This window comes from Sphaeramia orbicularis, chromosome 21 (assembly GCF_902148855.1).
Source record: "Sphaeramia orbicularis chromosome 21, fSphaOr1.1, whole genome shotgun sequence".
NCBI lineage: Eukaryota > Metazoa > Chordata > Actinopteri > Kurtiformes > Apogonidae > Sphaeramia > Sphaeramia orbicularis.
In genome coordinates, this window is record NC_043977.1 from 16,156,652 (window position 1) to 16,176,450 (window position 19,799).

At 36.1% G+C, this 19,799-nt stretch overlaps 1 protein-coding gene across 1 annotated transcript in view; it reads left to right on the plus strand.

Moving 5' to 3' along the window:
* The window catches only part of cps1 (carbamoyl-phosphate synthase 1, mitochondrial), a 118,752-nt gene that overhangs the window by 23,455 nt on the left and 75,498 nt on the right, over positions 1-19,799 (plus strand). The window contains 9 exon segments of the mRNA XM_030125521.1: positions 560-701; positions 876-953; positions 3,002-3,100; positions 3,180-3,275; positions 6,328-6,517; positions 9,673-9,830; positions 9,972-10,100; positions 15,864-16,008; positions 16,756-16,966. Of these exon segments, the coding sequence (XP_029981381.1) occupies positions 560-701; positions 876-953; positions 3,002-3,100; positions 3,180-3,275; positions 6,328-6,517; positions 9,673-9,830; positions 9,972-10,100; positions 15,864-16,008; positions 16,756-16,966 (1,248 nt within the window).

Sequence of the window (19,799 nt, forward strand, 5' to 3'; positions counted from 1 at the left end):
TGAGCAATATTGACACCTTTTTTCTTTTTTTTCTTTTTTTTTAAAAAAAAGAGAACAGTGTACTTTGTACCAATGATGTCCTGTGTAATATGTTCTGAGACTATTGCATAAAAATTTGAATTTAAAAAAAGGCAAATTTTTAATATTTCAAAAATTTGTTGAAAATCAAAATTTCTCAAATCTGTGAAGTAACTTTGTAGACAGTCCTAAGGAACCTACATGGAAAACTGAACAAATACGACGTTACTTCCTTGAATTTTCATTTCTACATTATGCTGTGCAAAGAAGTCAATTAGTAGCAATCAGAAAGCTTGTATCATTTCCATATTCAAAATAAATCAATAAAAAAATAAAATCCCCCCATAAAAAGTCACCAAATTATGTATTTTTCTTAGAGTTCCCAGTCTAAAGTCTCTACAGACATAAACGGTGTATTTCTAAGCACAGCACTAACTCTGCATTAGAGTTTTTATCTGCTTTTAGGGCTTTAACAATATTTCCTCTTGTAGAGAAATAATAAAGTACATTTTCTGTTTTATGCATGCCTGTGGTCTCCCAGGGGCCAAAACCAGCCAGTGCTGAATGTGATGACAGGCCAGGCCTTCATTACAGCGCAGAACCACGGCTACGGAATAGACAGCTCGTCCCTGCCCTCGGGGTGGAGCCCGCTGTTCATCAACGCCAACGATGGCACAAATGAGGTTAATGTTCATTCACTTTTTAAGACAATGAGGAATTTTATCGTTTTGTTCTCCGGGTGTTGATTAAAAACCACCAGACTCTAAGAGGACTGCAGCCCAAAAAAACACAGATTGCATTGTCGAACTGGTAACAAATGACATGCAGAAATGCTGTTAATTCTTCATATTTTCCAGGGTATCATGCACAACAGCAAACCTGTTTTCACAGCCCAGTTCCATCCCGAGGCTAAAGGCGGTCCCACAGACACAGAGGTAATTAAAGTCTTTGACAGTGCTGCATAAAGCACCAAAATCCTACAACGGTTAAGATCTTAACAGGATGTAACTAAGAGTCCTTCACCGAAACAAAACTTCTATGTCCAAAGTATGCGACGGAGAAGTGAACTTTTATTCTTTACGTTGATATGATATAAAGAAAGAGCAAAGGGAGGGAGAGATAAGCAAACAAAGTGAAGCGTGTAATGAGATAAACAAGCAAGCTATGCCAAAGATGCAGTAGAGTACATCATAGGGTCCTGGAAAGCAAACGTAGCAGCAGGAAACAAGACCATGTTCCCACATCCCTACCAGTGGATTCTGTAATCATCTCAGGCCACAGGTGTTTGGGAGAGCGCTAACGGTGCCTGTCGCTCTACCTGCATATGTCGTCGATGTCAGTTTTCATCTCCCAAATGGCAGCTGAGGTCTGCAGTTCAAGTCCTGGTCAAAATAATGTTGCAACCTCTGTCATATTAAGGCGACATGGGAGTTTACAAAATGTACAGCTGACAAAGAATTGCTATACAACGTGTATAAAAAAAAAACTATACATTTTGAAAAATCACCCCCAGTTCTGCATTTGATCATTTTTGGAATTTTCTTTTATGGACGTCGGTAGGTAGGGAATTGGTGGATATTTGTCCAAATTTACAGACCCAGGTTTTCATGCATGAGTGAGCAGGGGCAAATTGCGCAATCCAAGTTAAAACTGGTTTGTGAGAAGTAGCGGTGGAATTTAAATCCAATCAAAGGTCATAGGAGGGGACAATGGGCATCCGTCTTGTTTTCCACAAAATTGCCAGGTTACAGCATTTATACTTTGGCCACCATGTCAATTTGATTTCTTTACCCATGGCAGCTGTTCCTGCCTTTCAATGTTAATTCAACTTGTTTAGGCCTGAAAATGTCACTGAGGACAGGCCAAGTTAGGGTTAAGGTTAGGTTAACCCTAACCCTAACCCCACCGCTACTTCGTGCAAACCAGTTTTAACTTGGATTGCGCAATTTGCTCCTTAGACAAATTGTGACAAATTTGGACAAATATCCACCAATCTCCTACCTACCAACTTCCATAAAAGGAAATTCCAAAAATTATCAAATGCGGAACTGGGGGTAATTTTACAAAATGTATAGGTTTTTTTTTTTGGATACACCCTATATAAGGACATACAAAACATTCAGGCATTCTGTTTGCTTCGTCAAATCCTGTTTGTTATGAAAATAAGTTTCTCTGTTTGACCTTTACAATTGTTCGCGTATTTGACTTGCTATTACTTTGTTGGATCTGATGTTGATGTGCAGCTTTTTATAATAAAAATGTCTCATTCCAGTTTGACTTGGTGTACTCAGTCTGGTTCGCAGCCAGCTCATTTGGAGAATTACAATCTTTTTTTTTTTTTTTTTTGTGCTTGGCTAGTGTCAAAAGAGCTTTATGTCAATATGGACTTGACCTAATGCTCCTGTTCACTAAGCCAATGCTTCAGGGCACATTTTGGAACAACTGCATTTTTTTTTTACAAGGTTTGATATTAAAATACAGTACTTAATGAAATCTGAACCTGAATTATGAATTCAAATATGAATGCATATGTCCACTACGGTTCAAATCCAGGACAAAAAAACTTGTGTCAGCTTGGTTTTTAAAAGGATAAATTACCTTTAACAGTTTCCATTAAAAATGTATTATGATTAATTCACTTGGATGATTGTCCTTCAGTGTCCAGTGATGCAAAGTGTTTTGTATCTTACTGTTTTTTTTTTGGGTTTTTTTTATGTTTATGTTTTGAAAGAGGAAAGGTTACTTCAGTTCATTGTTATGTAAGGCACGTCTGTAAAATCATGATTTATAACACCCAACTAGTTTGAGCAGTTCTCCTTCCAAGATTCCACTGTGCCAGTTCTTTTCTTTTCTTGCCTTTCTGTAAAGTGACTCATCCACTGTAATTACTTACTCCGCGGTAATAAAATGGTATCAGCCTGCTTATTTTGTTTTCATACCTAACCATCTGCTTTCTCATATATGTTTTTACATGTATTTGCAGTTCCTTTTCGATGCCTTCATATCCCTGATCAAGAAAGGAAAGGATACCAACATAGTGTCAGTCATGCCAAATCCACCCAAAGTTCCCCAAAGAGCTCCGGTACAGTATATAACACATAAGTTGACATGTTTCCCTTTGAACAATAACAGTGGTTGACTCTCTGGCCATGGTAATGCAGGTGTCAAAGGTCCTGGTGCTGGGCTCTGGGGGTCTTTCTATTGGTCAGGCTGGAGAGTTCGACTACTCTGGATCTCAAGCCGTTAAGGCCATGAAGGTAAAAGCTGCACCACAAGTTACCTTAGAATGAAGTTTTATTTTTGTTAAAGGTGCAGGAGACTTTCATCGACTTTCATCGAATTTTTCATCAAATCTGTAAAACCTCAGTCATAGCCTAAGTATCACGAATCTGTAAGTCTTTCTGTGATTACTCACCTGAATCTGTTGCATTACGGTGAACAATTTCAAAGTGCCATTCACCATAAACAAACCCGTGTGTTTACATTCAGAGCCAGGCAGCTGTGCGAACCTCCCTGCAGTGGTAGCACGAGCCTCCATTTCCCACAATGCACGTCACGACAAAAAAATTCTGAAGATGCCCAAGTTACCTCCCAGTTTTACAGATTTGATGAAAAATTCGTCACGAAAGTCTCCCACACCTTTAACCCTTAGGGGTCCACGGTCACGGCCCTGTGACTCAATCACATGGCATATTCAACACGTCGTACCACTTGAGACAGTTGCATTCGAAAGTCTGGACTTGAAACACTCTCCCACTTTTTATTTGATGTTGATAGAGCAAATACAATGAAACGGAGATATAACGTTTTGAAAACAGAAGAAAACACCAATGTAAAGATGTGCTTCATTGTCAGATATTTGAGAATAGTTTTAATTTATTACAATTTTGATTTTATATACTTAGTTTTTGGAACTAATATTCACTTTTAAGATTAAGATTTTTTTTTTTTGAAGAGGCTTGTTAAGCCTGTTTGTGTTATTTATGCATTAAATTATGTAAATTTTTCAAATTGGATTTTATATTTTTTGTGTGTTTTTTGGCCTTTTGCATTGATATAGTAGGTTAAAATGAAAAAAATAATAGGCAGACGATATAGATGAAGTTGTGCTGAAAACAAAGATACCAAACATGGGTATAGTAAACATTTTTTTATGTAGTTTATAAAGGCAAAATCAAAAGTACTCAAAAACGGCCAAACTAGGCTCAGACCCCTATTAAATATATAGTAGATGCAGATAGATTATACAAGCATCTGTTGATAGGAAAGTGCCAGAAGCTATTGTATATTCATACAGTGATAATCTAAGATAAAACTTAGTAGTTTGTAGAATTTAAAGGATAACAATAGTGTGAAGCAGGAATAAAACCAAGGGGCAAGGATTTCAGCTGCAAAAAGCCCTGACTCCCATAGGCTTACTTTAAACATCTGTCTAAAAGTTCTGAGTAAGTTGTTTTTTTTCCCAGGACTCATTCTGCAGTTGTTAAACCTTTATAGCACACTTATAGAAATACTCTGAAATTCAAAATTTCAACCTTAGTGTGTTATTAGACATCGTCATCTACCTCCTCTTGCCTTAAAACATCTGAACAGCACTTGCTAAAAAGTAAACACATGCAATAAAACAACTGTTAAAGGTCATAAACTGACAAAAATCCCTCATATTCACTATTTAGAGCTTCAAAAACGTCCATAAAATCTCCCTGAATGACTGTATAATGTTATAAAAACCAACATGCTTCTGCACCTCACTGAGGCACGGGATTGGCCCCATATTTAATGTTTGAGGAAATTACCAAAAACAGTCACTTACCCGATAAAGGGTTATTTTTGTTTGGAACCTTTAATAAGCGACCTGGTTCATCTTTAAATTTTTCCACTGTTAATAAGATCACTTGCCGAGTGGCTTTTTGGTTTGTTTAACAACTGTCCATAGTTGAAGTTAATAGATTCCACTAACAAGACTGTAAAGTGACTTTGTTATGCAGTGTTTGATGAAGTTTACCTCTTTTAAAAGCCTTCATAACAGCACATGATAAACCAATGGGTGATGTCATGGTTCTTCCATCCACTGATTATATACATATACAGTATGGGAAAACGCTATTGCCAATTTATTGACCGATATTATTCCAAAAAATGTTGACACAAAAATCACTTTTATTAATGTCTGAAATCTTTCACTTTATTAAAAAATGGATATCTGTTGAACTTAGCTGCTAAATCAATGTAATAAATTCCTGAATGAATGAATACATTAATAAATAGTTTTATTTTTATCAATTCCTATCTGAAAAAAATCTAATTTGAGGTGATTTTTATCTTTTGAACAGTTTTTCCTTAACGTCAGTGTGTATAGTTTAGAAGCTTAATAAATCAACAACTTACTGATGGGTTGTAAAACATGTTAATGAATTAATTAATTGCCTACACTGATTCTTCTACCTCTTACTTTTCAAGGAGGCAGATCATGGTACATCCCAAAACGGTTGAGAACTGCACAAACAATATCTTTGGGGCTTGTGCCTAGAATATCTAAAAAACATATATAGTGATGAGTTTAGTGTAATTCAAGAAGTGATTTATTGTACAGTCTCAGAAAAAAATTATTAGACCATCAAAAGTCATCAAAAACAATGGTTATGCAATCAAGTACTAACTCCTGTGTGTATCATGTGACTAAAACCGACAGAACAGAAAACATGGAATGCAAAAAAAAGCACTGTTTTTGTCAGTACAATGCCATAGCTATTGATGTAAGAACTGAAGTGATTTTGGTTATTATCAAGAAAATGTGGAAAATGTCTAGATATCAGCTCTGAAATTAAACTCTTATGAGCTATTTTTGTTGTAATCATTATATTTGTCCAAACAAATGTACCTTTAGTTGTACCAGGCATTAAAATGAACAAGAAATTGAAGAAAACAAGGGTGGTCTAATAATTTTTTCCACAATTCTATTTGGGTATCTGCCAGTGAAGTGAGATATTTGGAGAGCATTTAAAGACCAGAAAACAATACAGTATGAATCTGATCTGTTTATTGCCTCATGACATAGAGCATCACTGTCAAAAACTAGATGGAAATTTGCATACCCTCTAAAAAAACTAAAATAGATTCTTTTTTACAGACGCAATAAATTTCTCATGCACTTCTTTATTAAGCTGGAACAAGTAATGATGCTGCTGAGTTGGTTAATAAAAACTAAAAAAAAAAAGATATAATTACTTTCTTGGCTGATTACAAATGAAAGCTTAAATGTCATAAAAGTAAGTTACTGTTATTAAAATTGTGTGTGTTGTGTTCTAGGAGGAGAACCTGAAGACAGTGCTCATGAACCCAAACATTGCCTCAGTTCAGACAAACGAGGTGGGCACCAAACAGGCAGACTCAGTCTACTTCCTGCCCGTCACACCACAGTTTGTGACAGAGGTCATCAAAGCTGAGCGTCCCGACGGCATCCTGCTCTCGATGGGTGGACAAACTGCTCTGAACTGTGGTGAGACGTGATCTGCTCTGGAACTGTGGGGTTATTAATATAGTGGTTAAATAACAACGAGGAGATGATTAGGGATGTGTATTGACAAGAATCTGGCGATATGATACAAATTGCAATATGAGGATCACGATACGATATATTGTGATATATCATGATACTATTAACAAAGGTGATAGTTTTTGTTTTGTTTCTTTTTTTAAAAACATTATTTCCAAGAAAAATGTATCGTGCTGCATTTTGATAAATAAAGTTTTAACATGCACTTTTACCAGAACAAAAATCACACAACTAAATAGATGAATAAATAATGTTTTGCAGACATTACAGTTTAAGATCCTGCTTGAATGTTCGTATGCTAGTGTGAAAAGAATGCGTAGTGTTCAGTCTCTAAATCATCCAACATCGGAACGTTATTTTTGTGCATTCCCAATAAAAAAGCTAAAATTTGCGTCTTTCAGACACTAAAAAGTGCTTTTAGGATGCTTGAAATAACCGTTATCAATTTAAAAAAAAAAAAAACTACATGTATGACCTGCAGTATCACAATATTACTTTTGTAGTTTACAAACAACAGAGCAAAAATACCCATGTGAATATATAAATAAGAGCATGATAAACAACAAAGAAAAACAAAAAACAAAAGTGAATCTTCACAATATCTGCATTTGAATAAATACTTAAAAAAATAGTGATACAGTAGTTTTTAATATTGATACAGTATCATGAAGTGAAATACCGCTATATATTGTGGAACCGATATTTTCTTACACCCGTGGAGATGATGCTAAGGGGTGTGTATTGGCAAGAATTTAGTGATACGATACAAATGGCAATACTAGGATCACGGAACAGTATATTGCGATATATCACTATACTGTTAACAAGGCGATAGTTTTTGTTTTGTTTCTTTTTTTAAAAGATTATTTCCTGGTAAAATGTGGAGTGCAGCATTTGGATAAATAAAGTTTTTACATGCGGCTTTACTAGAACAAAAATCACACAAATAAATAAATAAATAAATAAATAATGTTTTGCAGACATTACAGTTTAAGATCCTGCTTAAATGTTTGTATGCTAGTGTGAAAAGAATACATAGTGATCAATCTCTAAATCATCTAACCCAGAGCATTATTCTTGTGCATCCCCAATAAAAAAACAAACAAACATTTGCCTCTTTCAGACTGTAAAAAGTGCTTTTAGGATGCTTGAAATAACCGTTATCAATTAAAAAAAAAACTTCATGTATGACCTGCAATATCACAATCCTACTTTTGTAGTTTACAAACAGAGCAAAAATACCCATGTGAATATATAAATAAGAGCATGATAAACAACAAAGAAAAACAAAAAAACTAAAATGAATCTCCACAATATCTGCATTTGAATAAATACTTAAAATTATTGATACAGTAGTTTTTAATATTGATACAGTATCATGAAGTGAAATACTGCAATATATTGCGGAACTGATATTTTCTTACACCCCTGGAGATGATGCTAAGGGGTGTGTATTGGCAAGAATTTAGTGATACGATACAAATGGCAATACTAGGATCACGGAACAGTATATTGCGATATATCACGATACTGTTAACAAGGCGGTAGTTTTTGTTTTGTTTCTTTTTTTAAAAGATTATTTCCTGGAAAAATGTAGAGTGCAGCATTTGGATAAATAAAGTTTTAACATGCGGCTTTACCAGAACAAAAATCACACAAATAAATAAATAAATAATGTTTTGCAGACATTACAGTTTAAGATCCTGCTTAAATGTTTGTATGCTAGTGTGAAAAGAATACATAGTGATCAATCTCTAAATCATCTAACACAGAGCATTATTTTTGTGCATCCCCAATAAAAAAACCCAAACATTTGCCTCTTTCAGACTGTAAAAAGTGCTTTTAGGATGCTTGAAATAACCGTTATCAATTTAAAAAAAAAAAAAAAAAAAACTTCATGTATGACGTGCAATATCACAATACTACTTTTGTAGTTTACAAACAACAGAGCAAAAATACCCATGTGAATATATAAATAAGAGAATGATAAACAACAAAGAAAAACAAAAAAAACTAAAATGAATCTCCACAATATCTGCATTTGAATAAATACTTAAAAATATCGAAACAGTACTTTTTAAAATCGATACAGTATCATGAAGTGAAATACCGCTATATATTGTGGAACCAATATTTTCCTACACCCCTGGAGATGATGCTAATTGTCTGCAAAGCACTGATACCGAAAAGGTTAGAGATGTCAGATAAAGATAAGTGCAGTCCGACAGTAGTACTGCACTGTCATGGTACAGCTTCATTCAGTCACAGGTCCTCTGAAAGAAGAGGCTGGTAATGACCAATTAGGGTCAAGACTGTCAGATGTACAGACCCTTCACACTTCTCAAGTTGTAGCTCCTCTAATCCTAACCCATCCCACTTCAGATGTGAGCAGTAGCGAGAACCTGAGAATAGAAGAGCCGGTGTAGTAGGCATTCATCTGTCTGTCATTCAGTTACAGTTGTATGTAGTTGTAACTCTGGGTTCCTTTTTCTGGTTTCTGTTTTCTGCACTTCCTGTCCTAGCCAACATAGCAGAAGCAGTTAGCCAAAATAGAAATCACAGCCATACACCCACACTAAAAATATACATAAAACACGATAAAAGTCACTTCTAAAACCATACATAAATCACGAAACTAAGAACATACATATAGAACACCATCAAAAATTTAAAAGGTACTAAAAGTATAAAACAATGTCCTTTAAAATATATTTTTATTCTAATTTTCTAAACTTTCTCTTTCATTTTTAGCATATTGTTCTAGTATGAGTGTTTGCTAAATGTAATGTGGTACACTCGCTTCATTAGAAAATGGTGATAACCTGCATTAATGTCATTGATACTGTTGGTGTCATCAGCTGTGTCAAACAAATGTCAAATTATGAAGTAATGCACAATAATTTAATGAAACATATAGGTAAGAAGTCATTTTAAGAAGAAAACTCAAAATATGAAGAGGCAAACAAAGTCCTCCTAAATCTTCCATCTGTGTTTTTTTTTTTTTTTTTTTTTTTTTTTTTTTTTACATTGATGCATTATCATTCTTTGAATATTCTCTGTATATTTAATTTGTGGCCTGGTTTTTATTTGGTGTTCAGGAGTGGAATTATTCCAGAGTGGCGTCCTGGAGAAGTATGGCGTCAAAGTCCTTGGAACCCCAGTGGAGTCCATCATGGCCACAGAGGACAGGCAGCTTTTTGCTGATAAACTCATGGAGATCAATGAGAAGATCGCACCCAGTATCGCTGTGCAAACGGTGAGGATCCCAAATCTAGTAACAACATAGTTATTAAAGGAGGAAACTTGTAAAAATCTATGTGAACACTTGTCTTTATGTCTTTAGTTGCTGTGTATGCAGATTTCTACAATCTTAATAACATGTGTTTGCATGGTTCAGGTGTCTGATGCCTTGGATGCAGCAGAGAAGATCGGCTACCCAGTAATGTTGCGATCTGCTTATGCCCTTGGAGGTCTTGGTTCTGGTCTGTGTGCCAACAAAGAAAAGCTGGAGGAAACTGCTCACAAGGTCAGAATCTACACATAAGGGAAGTTATGGTGCAGGGATCTGGGTAGAGCTGCAACCGATTAATCGACTCAAAATGATCCAAAAAAATCATTCAACCACAATTCTCCTGAATCAAAGCTTTGTTTCCTTCATTTCTCTGCTGTTAAACATTGGTTCCACTGTTGTGTTTCACACGGACGCTTATTGTGACGCACAACGAAGCTTCACTTCAGGAAAACTACAATAGAATATCTCCCCTCAATCAATTTGAGTCGATTAATCGAATTGGGAATTTTTGCATTGGCTTCAAGCACCTAATCGATTAATCGGTTGCAGCTCTAGATCTGGGTACATTAATTATCTGTGTTATTTGTACTTTGTTGACTTTATCTACTCATGTCAATTTATTATAAACCTGAAATTGAGTTTGGGGGATATAATGGTTTTACAGTGACCGCTGCCACTGGATCCTCTGCCGGATATTCTTTGTGTGAACGTGATAACTAGGACAGATTTAGTTGGATTTCTTCTCCCTAGTGGAAGAACCCTATTGATTTCAGCTTCTCTATGAGTATTATAAGTCACCTGAATGGGGTTGCTTTAGTTGAAAATCAGTTTTTTGGACATAAATCAAGCAATAATAGGCTGATTGAGATAAAATTTGGTTCATATTGATCGTCTTACAAATGTCAATTTTCTGGCTACCATCCAGAGTTCATATGGTGTCATTTTCATTCACTAGGTGGAGTTTTGTGGAGAAAAATGGGTTCTCTGACCATTATTCTGCCACTATCAGGTCGATGTAGCTCAAATTGAGTTCATATCGATTGTCTGACAATTATCGTGGATAGATTTATATATAGCAGAGGATTGGGGGGGATTTCGGGGATATACCCTTGCTGTCGGCCCCCAACAGCATTAGGCCTCATTTACAGTTTCACTATATTGAGGCGTCATTTTTAACAAAATCAAACCACGATCAAATAAACTGGCAATAAAATAATGAAAGGCTGTTCAGTCAATTATAAAACCTCAAGAATATTGAAGAGCAATAAAAATGCAATAAAATGTACATTAGACCAAGTTACAAAATGCAGTCTTTTTTTCTATTTTATTTTTATCTCCATGTTTTATGATAGACAAAATAAACCAAAAAAACAAAACAAAAGACAGACCACAACGATTAGAGCATCCAGGCTCAATCTCCAGACAAACAAACGACAGACAGGTTCAGGACAAATTAGGATAAGATTGCACAGGTTCAAGGATTTCTTTGATTAACATGCACATTCTATTTTTCCCGATATTTTTTTACATTTATCAGTAGTGAGTCTTAATGAGAAGGTCAAACAAAATGCAGACCTGGTTGTAAAGGTTGTAAAGAATGAATAACACAAACCCCAGTATGGAGCCTTGTGAGACACCATTTGGACTTTGCCTAAAGTGAAATTTATCATTTATAATAACCACATACTGCTGTCTGTCCTTAAAATATGTATAACCAGTTATGTTACCTTTTTAAAAACAGGTCATGATCAAATGTTGAATGTGTAATTGAATACCTTAGAAATATTAATAAAAGGAACTACTCAGCCTTCTATCAATCCGAAGTCTAATAATGCCATGTGAAATCAGAGGAACAGGAGTACTAGTGATGTGCTTTTCTAAAACCTAGTCGCTGGATAATAGAATGAGCTCAAAGGAAATACAAGAGTTTGCCATTCGAGTCTTGTATTTGTTTTTGATTGTGAGGTCAGAGGTTCAAGCATCTTTATGTAAACGGCTTACACAAGCAGTCTTCTACACCTTGTTAAAACTTGATAATGTATGTTATGCAGTGTACCACATCTGGAATGGCAAGATGTAAAAAGCAGAGATGAAATTTATCTTAAACAATCAAATTCTTCTTAAGTATTGATATTCCAACATCTCAACAGCAGGTAAAGTAGCATACAAGAACCCACTTAGGACACAAAAATCACCCACAAATCAACACTAAGTATCCACAGACTGCAAAAAATATAAAGTGAATAACGTAGAGAGCTCATTGTTTACACATATCACTTTTATGGTATCATCTAATTTTCTTCTTCAAACTAAAACTCATAGCTGCTTCGGTCAAAATATCACCGTATCGTATAATCTTGTGCTACATCAGCTGAGTATCTTAGCTCTGTAGCTCTTTAGACAGAAAACAGCCACAGTAAAACCACAAATCACCTCTGTTTTCTGTACGGTTTGTTTTATCAATGGCTGCACTATAGATCTGTTTGGAATCAAACAAACAAGGTTAGAAGTGTCACAGTTTAGTCTGAATCATGGATCAACAAACGACAACTTGGCAAAGATAATAACATCCCATAATAGCTTTATACCTTCAAAAACCTCAGAAGCAAACACACCCGTGCAGAAGAAATCCTGCGATTTCAGCACCAATGGCCAGTCTTTTCATTTAGAGTTGTGTTCAGTGGCGAAAAAACAGCAGTACTTATAGCTTTTACCACAATCAATCAATATCAATCTAATATATTGGTGTCTTTGGCATAACTTCATAGCTCTTTATTCTATTCGAGTACACCATAATTGTTTATCAGTAGCTGTGGTTGTAGTCCATACTGAAAGTATGTCCAAACTTCGAGCCGATCACCTAAAATGTTCAGTTGTTGGTTGAATGGGACAGAGCAGCACAGCCAACAGCTTGGAGGGGGCGGGGCCTGAAGTGGCTCATGTGCATTTAAAGGGGCAGCGCTCAAAATGACCTTTCTGGTGTCATTACTCAGAAATAGGGTTGAAGATGGACCTGTGGAGTTGAATTAATGAACAATTCAGACCCAAGCATAGCATTTACAGTTTATGTAGACCACAGGGAAATGTTTTAAAATGCATAATTCCATTTAAAAAAGCAAACTATCAGTCCTTTAAGGAACCTAAAATGGTATAAAACTGAAAAAAAACAAAAAAACACAAAACACATTCAACAATGGACATCCAATTAACATCTGTGATTTCAACAGAATTATAACTATGACTCTCCAAATTGTCTTTTGACATTTTTCCATTTTATACTGATATATGTATATATACATATTGTTTCGTATAATTAAACCTACATACTGCCTACTGAGGTCAGGCGTTGGTTTATAGTTTTACCTGTACTTTTCTGTTTGATAGCAGTTCAGCATCCACAGTTTTTGATTCAGTTTTTTCTTTCACTTCCTGATTTCAGTGTCGATGAATGGTGAAATATTGGGTGTTTTATGCTTAATGGTCAAGACCAGGAAAACGTTCAACAACTCCAGTTGGTAAATTGGGCAAAATTCCACCAAAAATCATATCTCATGTTTTTATTCAATTTGACCACATGCTGCATATGTGTATTGTCAAGATTTAGTGCCAGGAAAAAGTTTTAATTTATAAAAATTCCCATATCTCAAAATTTTGCCAATAGATTTTAAATGAGGTATTTTGGACCACTATTTTCCAAGATGCAATATAAAATCTTGTGTGTATGGGCATAAATTTACATAATCATGCTGGATGGTGTGCTGTTGAGGGGAATTTAACTGCCTTGGTGGAGGTTTGCAGTTTCTGCAGCAATAACATAGAACACACTCAGAGTTCTTTTAATAGCTAGAGGCAGGACTCAACCCATTCACTGTAAGTAAAAATCACCTAGAATCATCAACTCAGAATTTTTTTTATGGAGCAAAAAGATCAGCTGTCATGTCAATAGCTGGCGAGAAAGCAGCAGCTATAGGGTAGCCACACAATCCAATCACAATAATAGAACTAAAGCACATTTTTGTTCTGTACAGTGAAGATAGTGCAGTTAAAGTTTGCATCTTGCAAGTTCTGCACATTTTCTCTCATGTCAGTCAATTAGCACTCGGAAAATTTCAGTTTACACCCATAAAAGGCAAAACCTTTGAAACTGTTTAGTTACGTTTCCATGATTCACTACCAAGAGGGTACTAGTTTGCAGTTGCCAAGCAACATTCTCCTGTGCTCGTCCAGTATCCAGCATTATATTTGACAGCTCAATTGGTTCTAATCTGTTATCACAGTCTGTCTGTGCCAGACTCTTTTTAGAGTGGTGCATACTTTTCTATGCCATGCTGTGCTTTCTATTGATTTCCTTATCTGACATTTAATAGTGTGAACTTGGTTTGCTTAATTTTCAACTTATGTGGGAAATATTTCATTTCCTGTTATACTCAGTGGCTGTACAGATGTATAGTTCAACATACAAAAAGGATTAGACACCAGGAGAAAAATATCCTTGAAGCTTTCATATAAACCCTTTTACCATCATGTAGGTGTGTTTGTGTTAAAGGAGTGATACTTTGCTTTTTTAAATTGAATTATGCATTTTAAAACATTACCCTGTGGTCTACATAAACTGTAAATACTATACTTGGGTCTGAATTCTTCATTAATTCAACTCCACAGGTCCATCTTCAATCCTATTTCTGACTAATGACACCAGAAAGGTCGTTTTGAGTGCTGGCCCTTTAAATGCAAATGAGCCACTTCATGCCCCACCCCCTCCAGGTTGTTGGTTGTGCTGCTCTGTCCCATTCAACCAACAGCTGAACATTTTAGGTAATGGGCTCAGAGTTTTGGCATATTTTCAGTTTTTACTACAACTGCTGCTGCTGACAAACAATTATGGCGTACTTGGAGAAGTGTTCGTCAGAAGTCTTGACCTTATATGTGCAAATGTCGTGACGTAACAAATTAAGCAGGAATTAAAACAGGTTGTAGAAATCCACTGGATTTTTGCCAAAATGAATATAAAGATAGCTTTGCAGCACCTGGAGGGTTCAAATTCAAACGTTTTTGAACTATTAGGGTCCAAATACACTAATAAATGAACCAAAGACTAATAAAAGTGGGTTTAACAAAATATGACCCCTTTAAAGTTCTCTCCTCATCTTCTCACAAATACACTCACTTGTGTGACTCATGGTATTTAGGTTTAAGTTTTATCATAACTGAAATGAGCTTGAACTGAGTTGCGCACTGGTTCCTTCACTTAAAATTACAATGAGCAAAAACATGGTACTAACTGCCCTACTTATTCGCCCTACCGTATCCGGGCTCTGCCCTCTGGAGACGCCAGCAAATGCACTGTCACAGGTGCTGGTGTTGATAATTTAAGGAGTTAGACAAAGCATTCATTCAGTTGGCAAATATGTACGCAGCCTTATTGCTAACTCAACATTTTCTACAATCGCGGAAAAAATTATTGGACCATCAAAAGTCATCAAAAACAACATTTATGCAATCAAGTACTATCTCCAGTGTGTATCATGTGACTAAAACAGACAGAAAAGAAAACATGGAATGCCTAAAAGCACTGTTTTTGTCACTACAATACCATAGCTACTGATGTAAGAACTGAAGTGATTTTGGTTATTATCAAGAAAACATGGAAAATGTGTAGATATCAGCTCTGAAATTAAACTCTAATGAGCTATTTTTGTTGTTATCATTATATTTGTCCAAACAAATGTACCTTTAGTTGTACCAGGCATTAAAATGAACAAGAAATTGAAGAAAACAAGGGGTGGTCTAATAATTTTTTCTGTATATTTTTTTTCTGTATATTTCATATCAGACATTTAGCATGCCTATTGTGGTATTTAATTAAAATTTCAAACAAAGCTCTCATACAATTTCTATCGTGCTGAATTCCCACATGTTGTGTCATTCTCACCTGCTTTGTGAAGGCTCATGTATCCGTGCAGCATCTAAACTGATAACCGTCTGTGCACGTTGCAGGCGTTGGCCATGAGCAGTCAGATCTTGGTAGAGAAGTCACTGCTGGGCTGGAAAGAGGTGGAATACGAAGTGGTCCGAGATGTGGCTGATAACTGCGTCACTGTCTGCAACATGGAAAACTTTGACCCCCTGGGCATCCACACCGGTATGAAAAGAATGAAATATGTGTATTTGTTGGTTTTTATCGTGTTTTTTTTTTTGGTTCTTTTTGTTGTTTTGTCTTTAAACTGATGCTTTTCTTGTGGGTTGTTCACTTTCCTTTTCATATTCTTCTCCCTCAGTCACTTTTGTTAGTTTCGTCCTTGAAAATCTACCTTCTCTCTTTCTCCCTCTGGGGAAAATGCTTCAGGTTGAACATTTCTGTCTCCTCTTTTTTATTTTTTTTTACTCCAGTGCTTGCTGATTTGTTTGTATTGACCAAATTTACTGCGTACCTGATCCCTAATGTTAGCTTTTTGCCTTATGTGTTTTCCGGTTTTTGTCCTGCCTCTGTAAATCGAGAAAAATATTAGACATCAATACTTAAACAACACACTCAGGCCTTTGGGTTATCTCAGTTCTCGAAGCTAAAATGTACATTTTGTACAGAACAACAAGCGATGGAAGCAAAAGGTTGGAGAATGCGGTGAAATGCTTTCAGAGGATATAATTCTCTGACCATGCTCTTCTTGTGTTTTTGTGTTTTTTTGACCTAAGAGCCCACTTCCTTCATCAGAGGGGTTTCTCATGTTATTTGTAAATCTATTTCTTTTAACGCCATGCTTATTTTTATTGGCAGTACTTCAGTATGACTTTATCTCGTCTCTGGCTGTTTCTCATTTCCAAACCCAGGGCTGAATAACTGTATTTAATCCCAGCTTTTGCTCAAACATTATCTTCTCTCTCTCATCAGGTGACTCCATAGTTGTGGCACCCAGTCAGACTTTGTCCAACGAAGAATACCACATGCTTCGTGAGACCGCCATTAAAGTGGTTCGCCACCTTGGTATCGTTGGTGAGTGCAACATCCAGTACGCCCTGCACCCCTCTTCCTTGGAATATTGCATCATTGAAGTTAACGCCCGCCTCTCGAGGAGCTCTGCCCTCGCATCAAAAGCAACTGGGTGAGAATTTTACGCATATAGTTCTTGTAAGAACTAGAAAAGCAATCGGAGAGCGCAGACCTCTGCCAAGACAGATCCTCCCCACCGATCACCACCAAAATTTTATCATTTGTTCCTTGTGCCAGTATCAACATTTCCTGAAAATTTCATCAAAATCCACCCCCCCATCCTCGTCCCCCCGATCACCACCAAAATTTTATAATTTCTTCCTTGTGCCAGTATCAACATTTCCTGAAAATTTCGTCAAAATCCATCCATAACTTTTTGAGTTATCGTGCTAACAGACAAACAGACAAACTCTGATGAAAACATAACCTCCATCGTTCCTTGGCACAGGTAATGAAACTGTTAAAGATGCATATTTACATTTGACCGAGAAAAAAGTGATTGTAAGTCTTAAGGCTGCAAATCTGCTACTTGTACGATTCTAGATATGTTAGGCTATGAAATGTTTGAATACAGAACTGTTTTTTTTTTTTCTTTTTGATGCAATCAGCTATAGTTCTTACACACATTTGCTTAATGTAAACATAATTTTTCCATTAGGAGTAGGGCTGCATGATATTGGGAAAAAAACTGACATTGCGATTTTTTTTTTTTTTTTTAACCCTGCGATATGAAAAAATACTCAGGAGGATATAATAGCTGTGTGGTGCCGACATAAATGGTCAAACAAATTAGTTGTTTCCTCTCATTGTGGCAACAGGTGCATTAAGGCACTATCGACACAGAACATGTATTTCAGTACCATCCTTCTTGAAGCCGAAATAATTCCAGATAACTGACTTGCTTACAGACAAACTCTGATGAAAACATAACCTCCTTCATTCCTTGGCGGAGGTAATGAAACCGTTAAAGATGCATATTTAGATTCGACCGGGAAAAAACTGATTGTAAGTCTTCAGGGTGCAAATCTGCTACTTGAACGATTCTAGATACAGTGAGGCTATGAAATGTTTGAATACAGAACTGTTTTTTTTTTTCTTTTTGATGCAGTCAGCTACAGTTCTTACAGAAATTTGCGTAACGTAAACCTAATTTTTCCTTTAGGAGTAGGGCTGCGTGATATTGGAAAAAAACTGACATTGCAATTTTTTTTTATTTTTTTTTTTAACCCTGCAATATGAAAAAAATACTCAGGAGAATATACGGCGTAAATGGTCAAACAAATTAATTGTTTCCTCTCGTTGTGTCAACAGGTGTAAGGCACTATCGACACAGAACACGTGTTTCAGTATCATCCTTCTTGTAGCCAAAATAATTCCAGATAACTGACGTTGCTTTTCTTTTTGGCCCCAAGTCTTCGTTTACGGTGATTTTCTCTGGTTCGTTGCTCATTTTACAAAGTTGTTACCAGCGACTCACTCCAAACTGATTAAGAAAGATTGTGATTGGTGGATCGCTGTGTGCCGTGTGTGTCAGGTACCCTTGAAATTAGATGAGAACACGTTGAGTTCATTTGCCTCCTACATTGCAAGACCTGCGATGTGACTATTGCGCACACGTACATTGCAATGACAATACTCAAATGATATATTGTGCGACTCTAATTTTGAGCTTATAAAATAGTTAGATATACTACAAACAAAAAGTTAAGGATATTTATTTTTTCTGTCTTTTTTTTCATTTTTGCCATTTGTAAATAAAACTATGCCTGATCATTAAAAAAAATGTTTCAATTCACACACCAAAAAAATTAAAGCACTGTGCAAGAATCCAAACTGAAAAAAATAGCCCAAAAATTAAAAATATCCTTAACTTTCTGTTTGTAGTGTCTGTATGTTTGTGTTGGATAAAAGACCAAAAACTCCCTAATACTTCTGTTTATGATGTTCCCTGTATGCGATCCATTGAATACCCTCATCTGGAAGACACTAAGGAGAATCGGCTGACCAGTCCAGGCATCAGCTGTTGTTATCACGCTTTCTGCATTTGCCAGCTCTTGTTTAACTCTGTGTTTTGTTTTGATGTACAGCTCTGGCATGAATTTGCTGGAAAAATGTTGTCTACCATCTACAGTGTTTACCATGTTATAAAAGACCTCTGCTGTGAGGTCTTCATTCCACAGTTAAAGAAAAAAACAAAAACAGGCTCTCCATGCTGTGATTATCTCGTACCTTGCCAAGTTTTAGCTGGAAACGGTCTTTCATATCCACATTTTTGTTTGTGCTCTTTTGTGAACTTAGTTGCTGATGCAAGCTTATGCAAGCTTATGCACAACCAGCATTTTGTTTAACTTTCCTTTGTTTGAAACTCAAATCTTTTCCAGATTGTGGGTTTTAGGTTTGATGGTGGACTGACACCGTGTCAGAGTTGTCACACACTTTTACCAACGCTATGTTACTCTTATGAAAGGTCAAAGGTCAAAGCGAGTCGACACAAGTCTGACCAATGAGCAGCAGCCATGTGTAGAATTAGAGAAGCTCGGACACTTAAACTCAACCATAGACTGGTTCATGTAGATCCATTTAGAGGTCCACCTAACAGTATAGTTGCATATTTGAAGGCAGTATCATTTTCCATATTCAGTTGGATTCTATGTGTTTTAACCCATAGAAACCCCAACAGCCACTGACGAACAAAACTATCCACTGATCTAAAATGTTTAATAACTTCTGATCTGCTAATTCTATCATTACATGTAAATAATTGGTGTAAAATGCAGTTTGTCATCTTTTCGTAGTCATCAGATATGACCCATTTGGATGTTCAGAGGCTCTGTAGTAAACGTGGGAACACCATCATCTTCTACAATATTGATTCACCAGTAAAACCCATGGAGTTGGATCAATGACATTGGATGGACACACTTTGTTTATGTTCAGTTAATGAT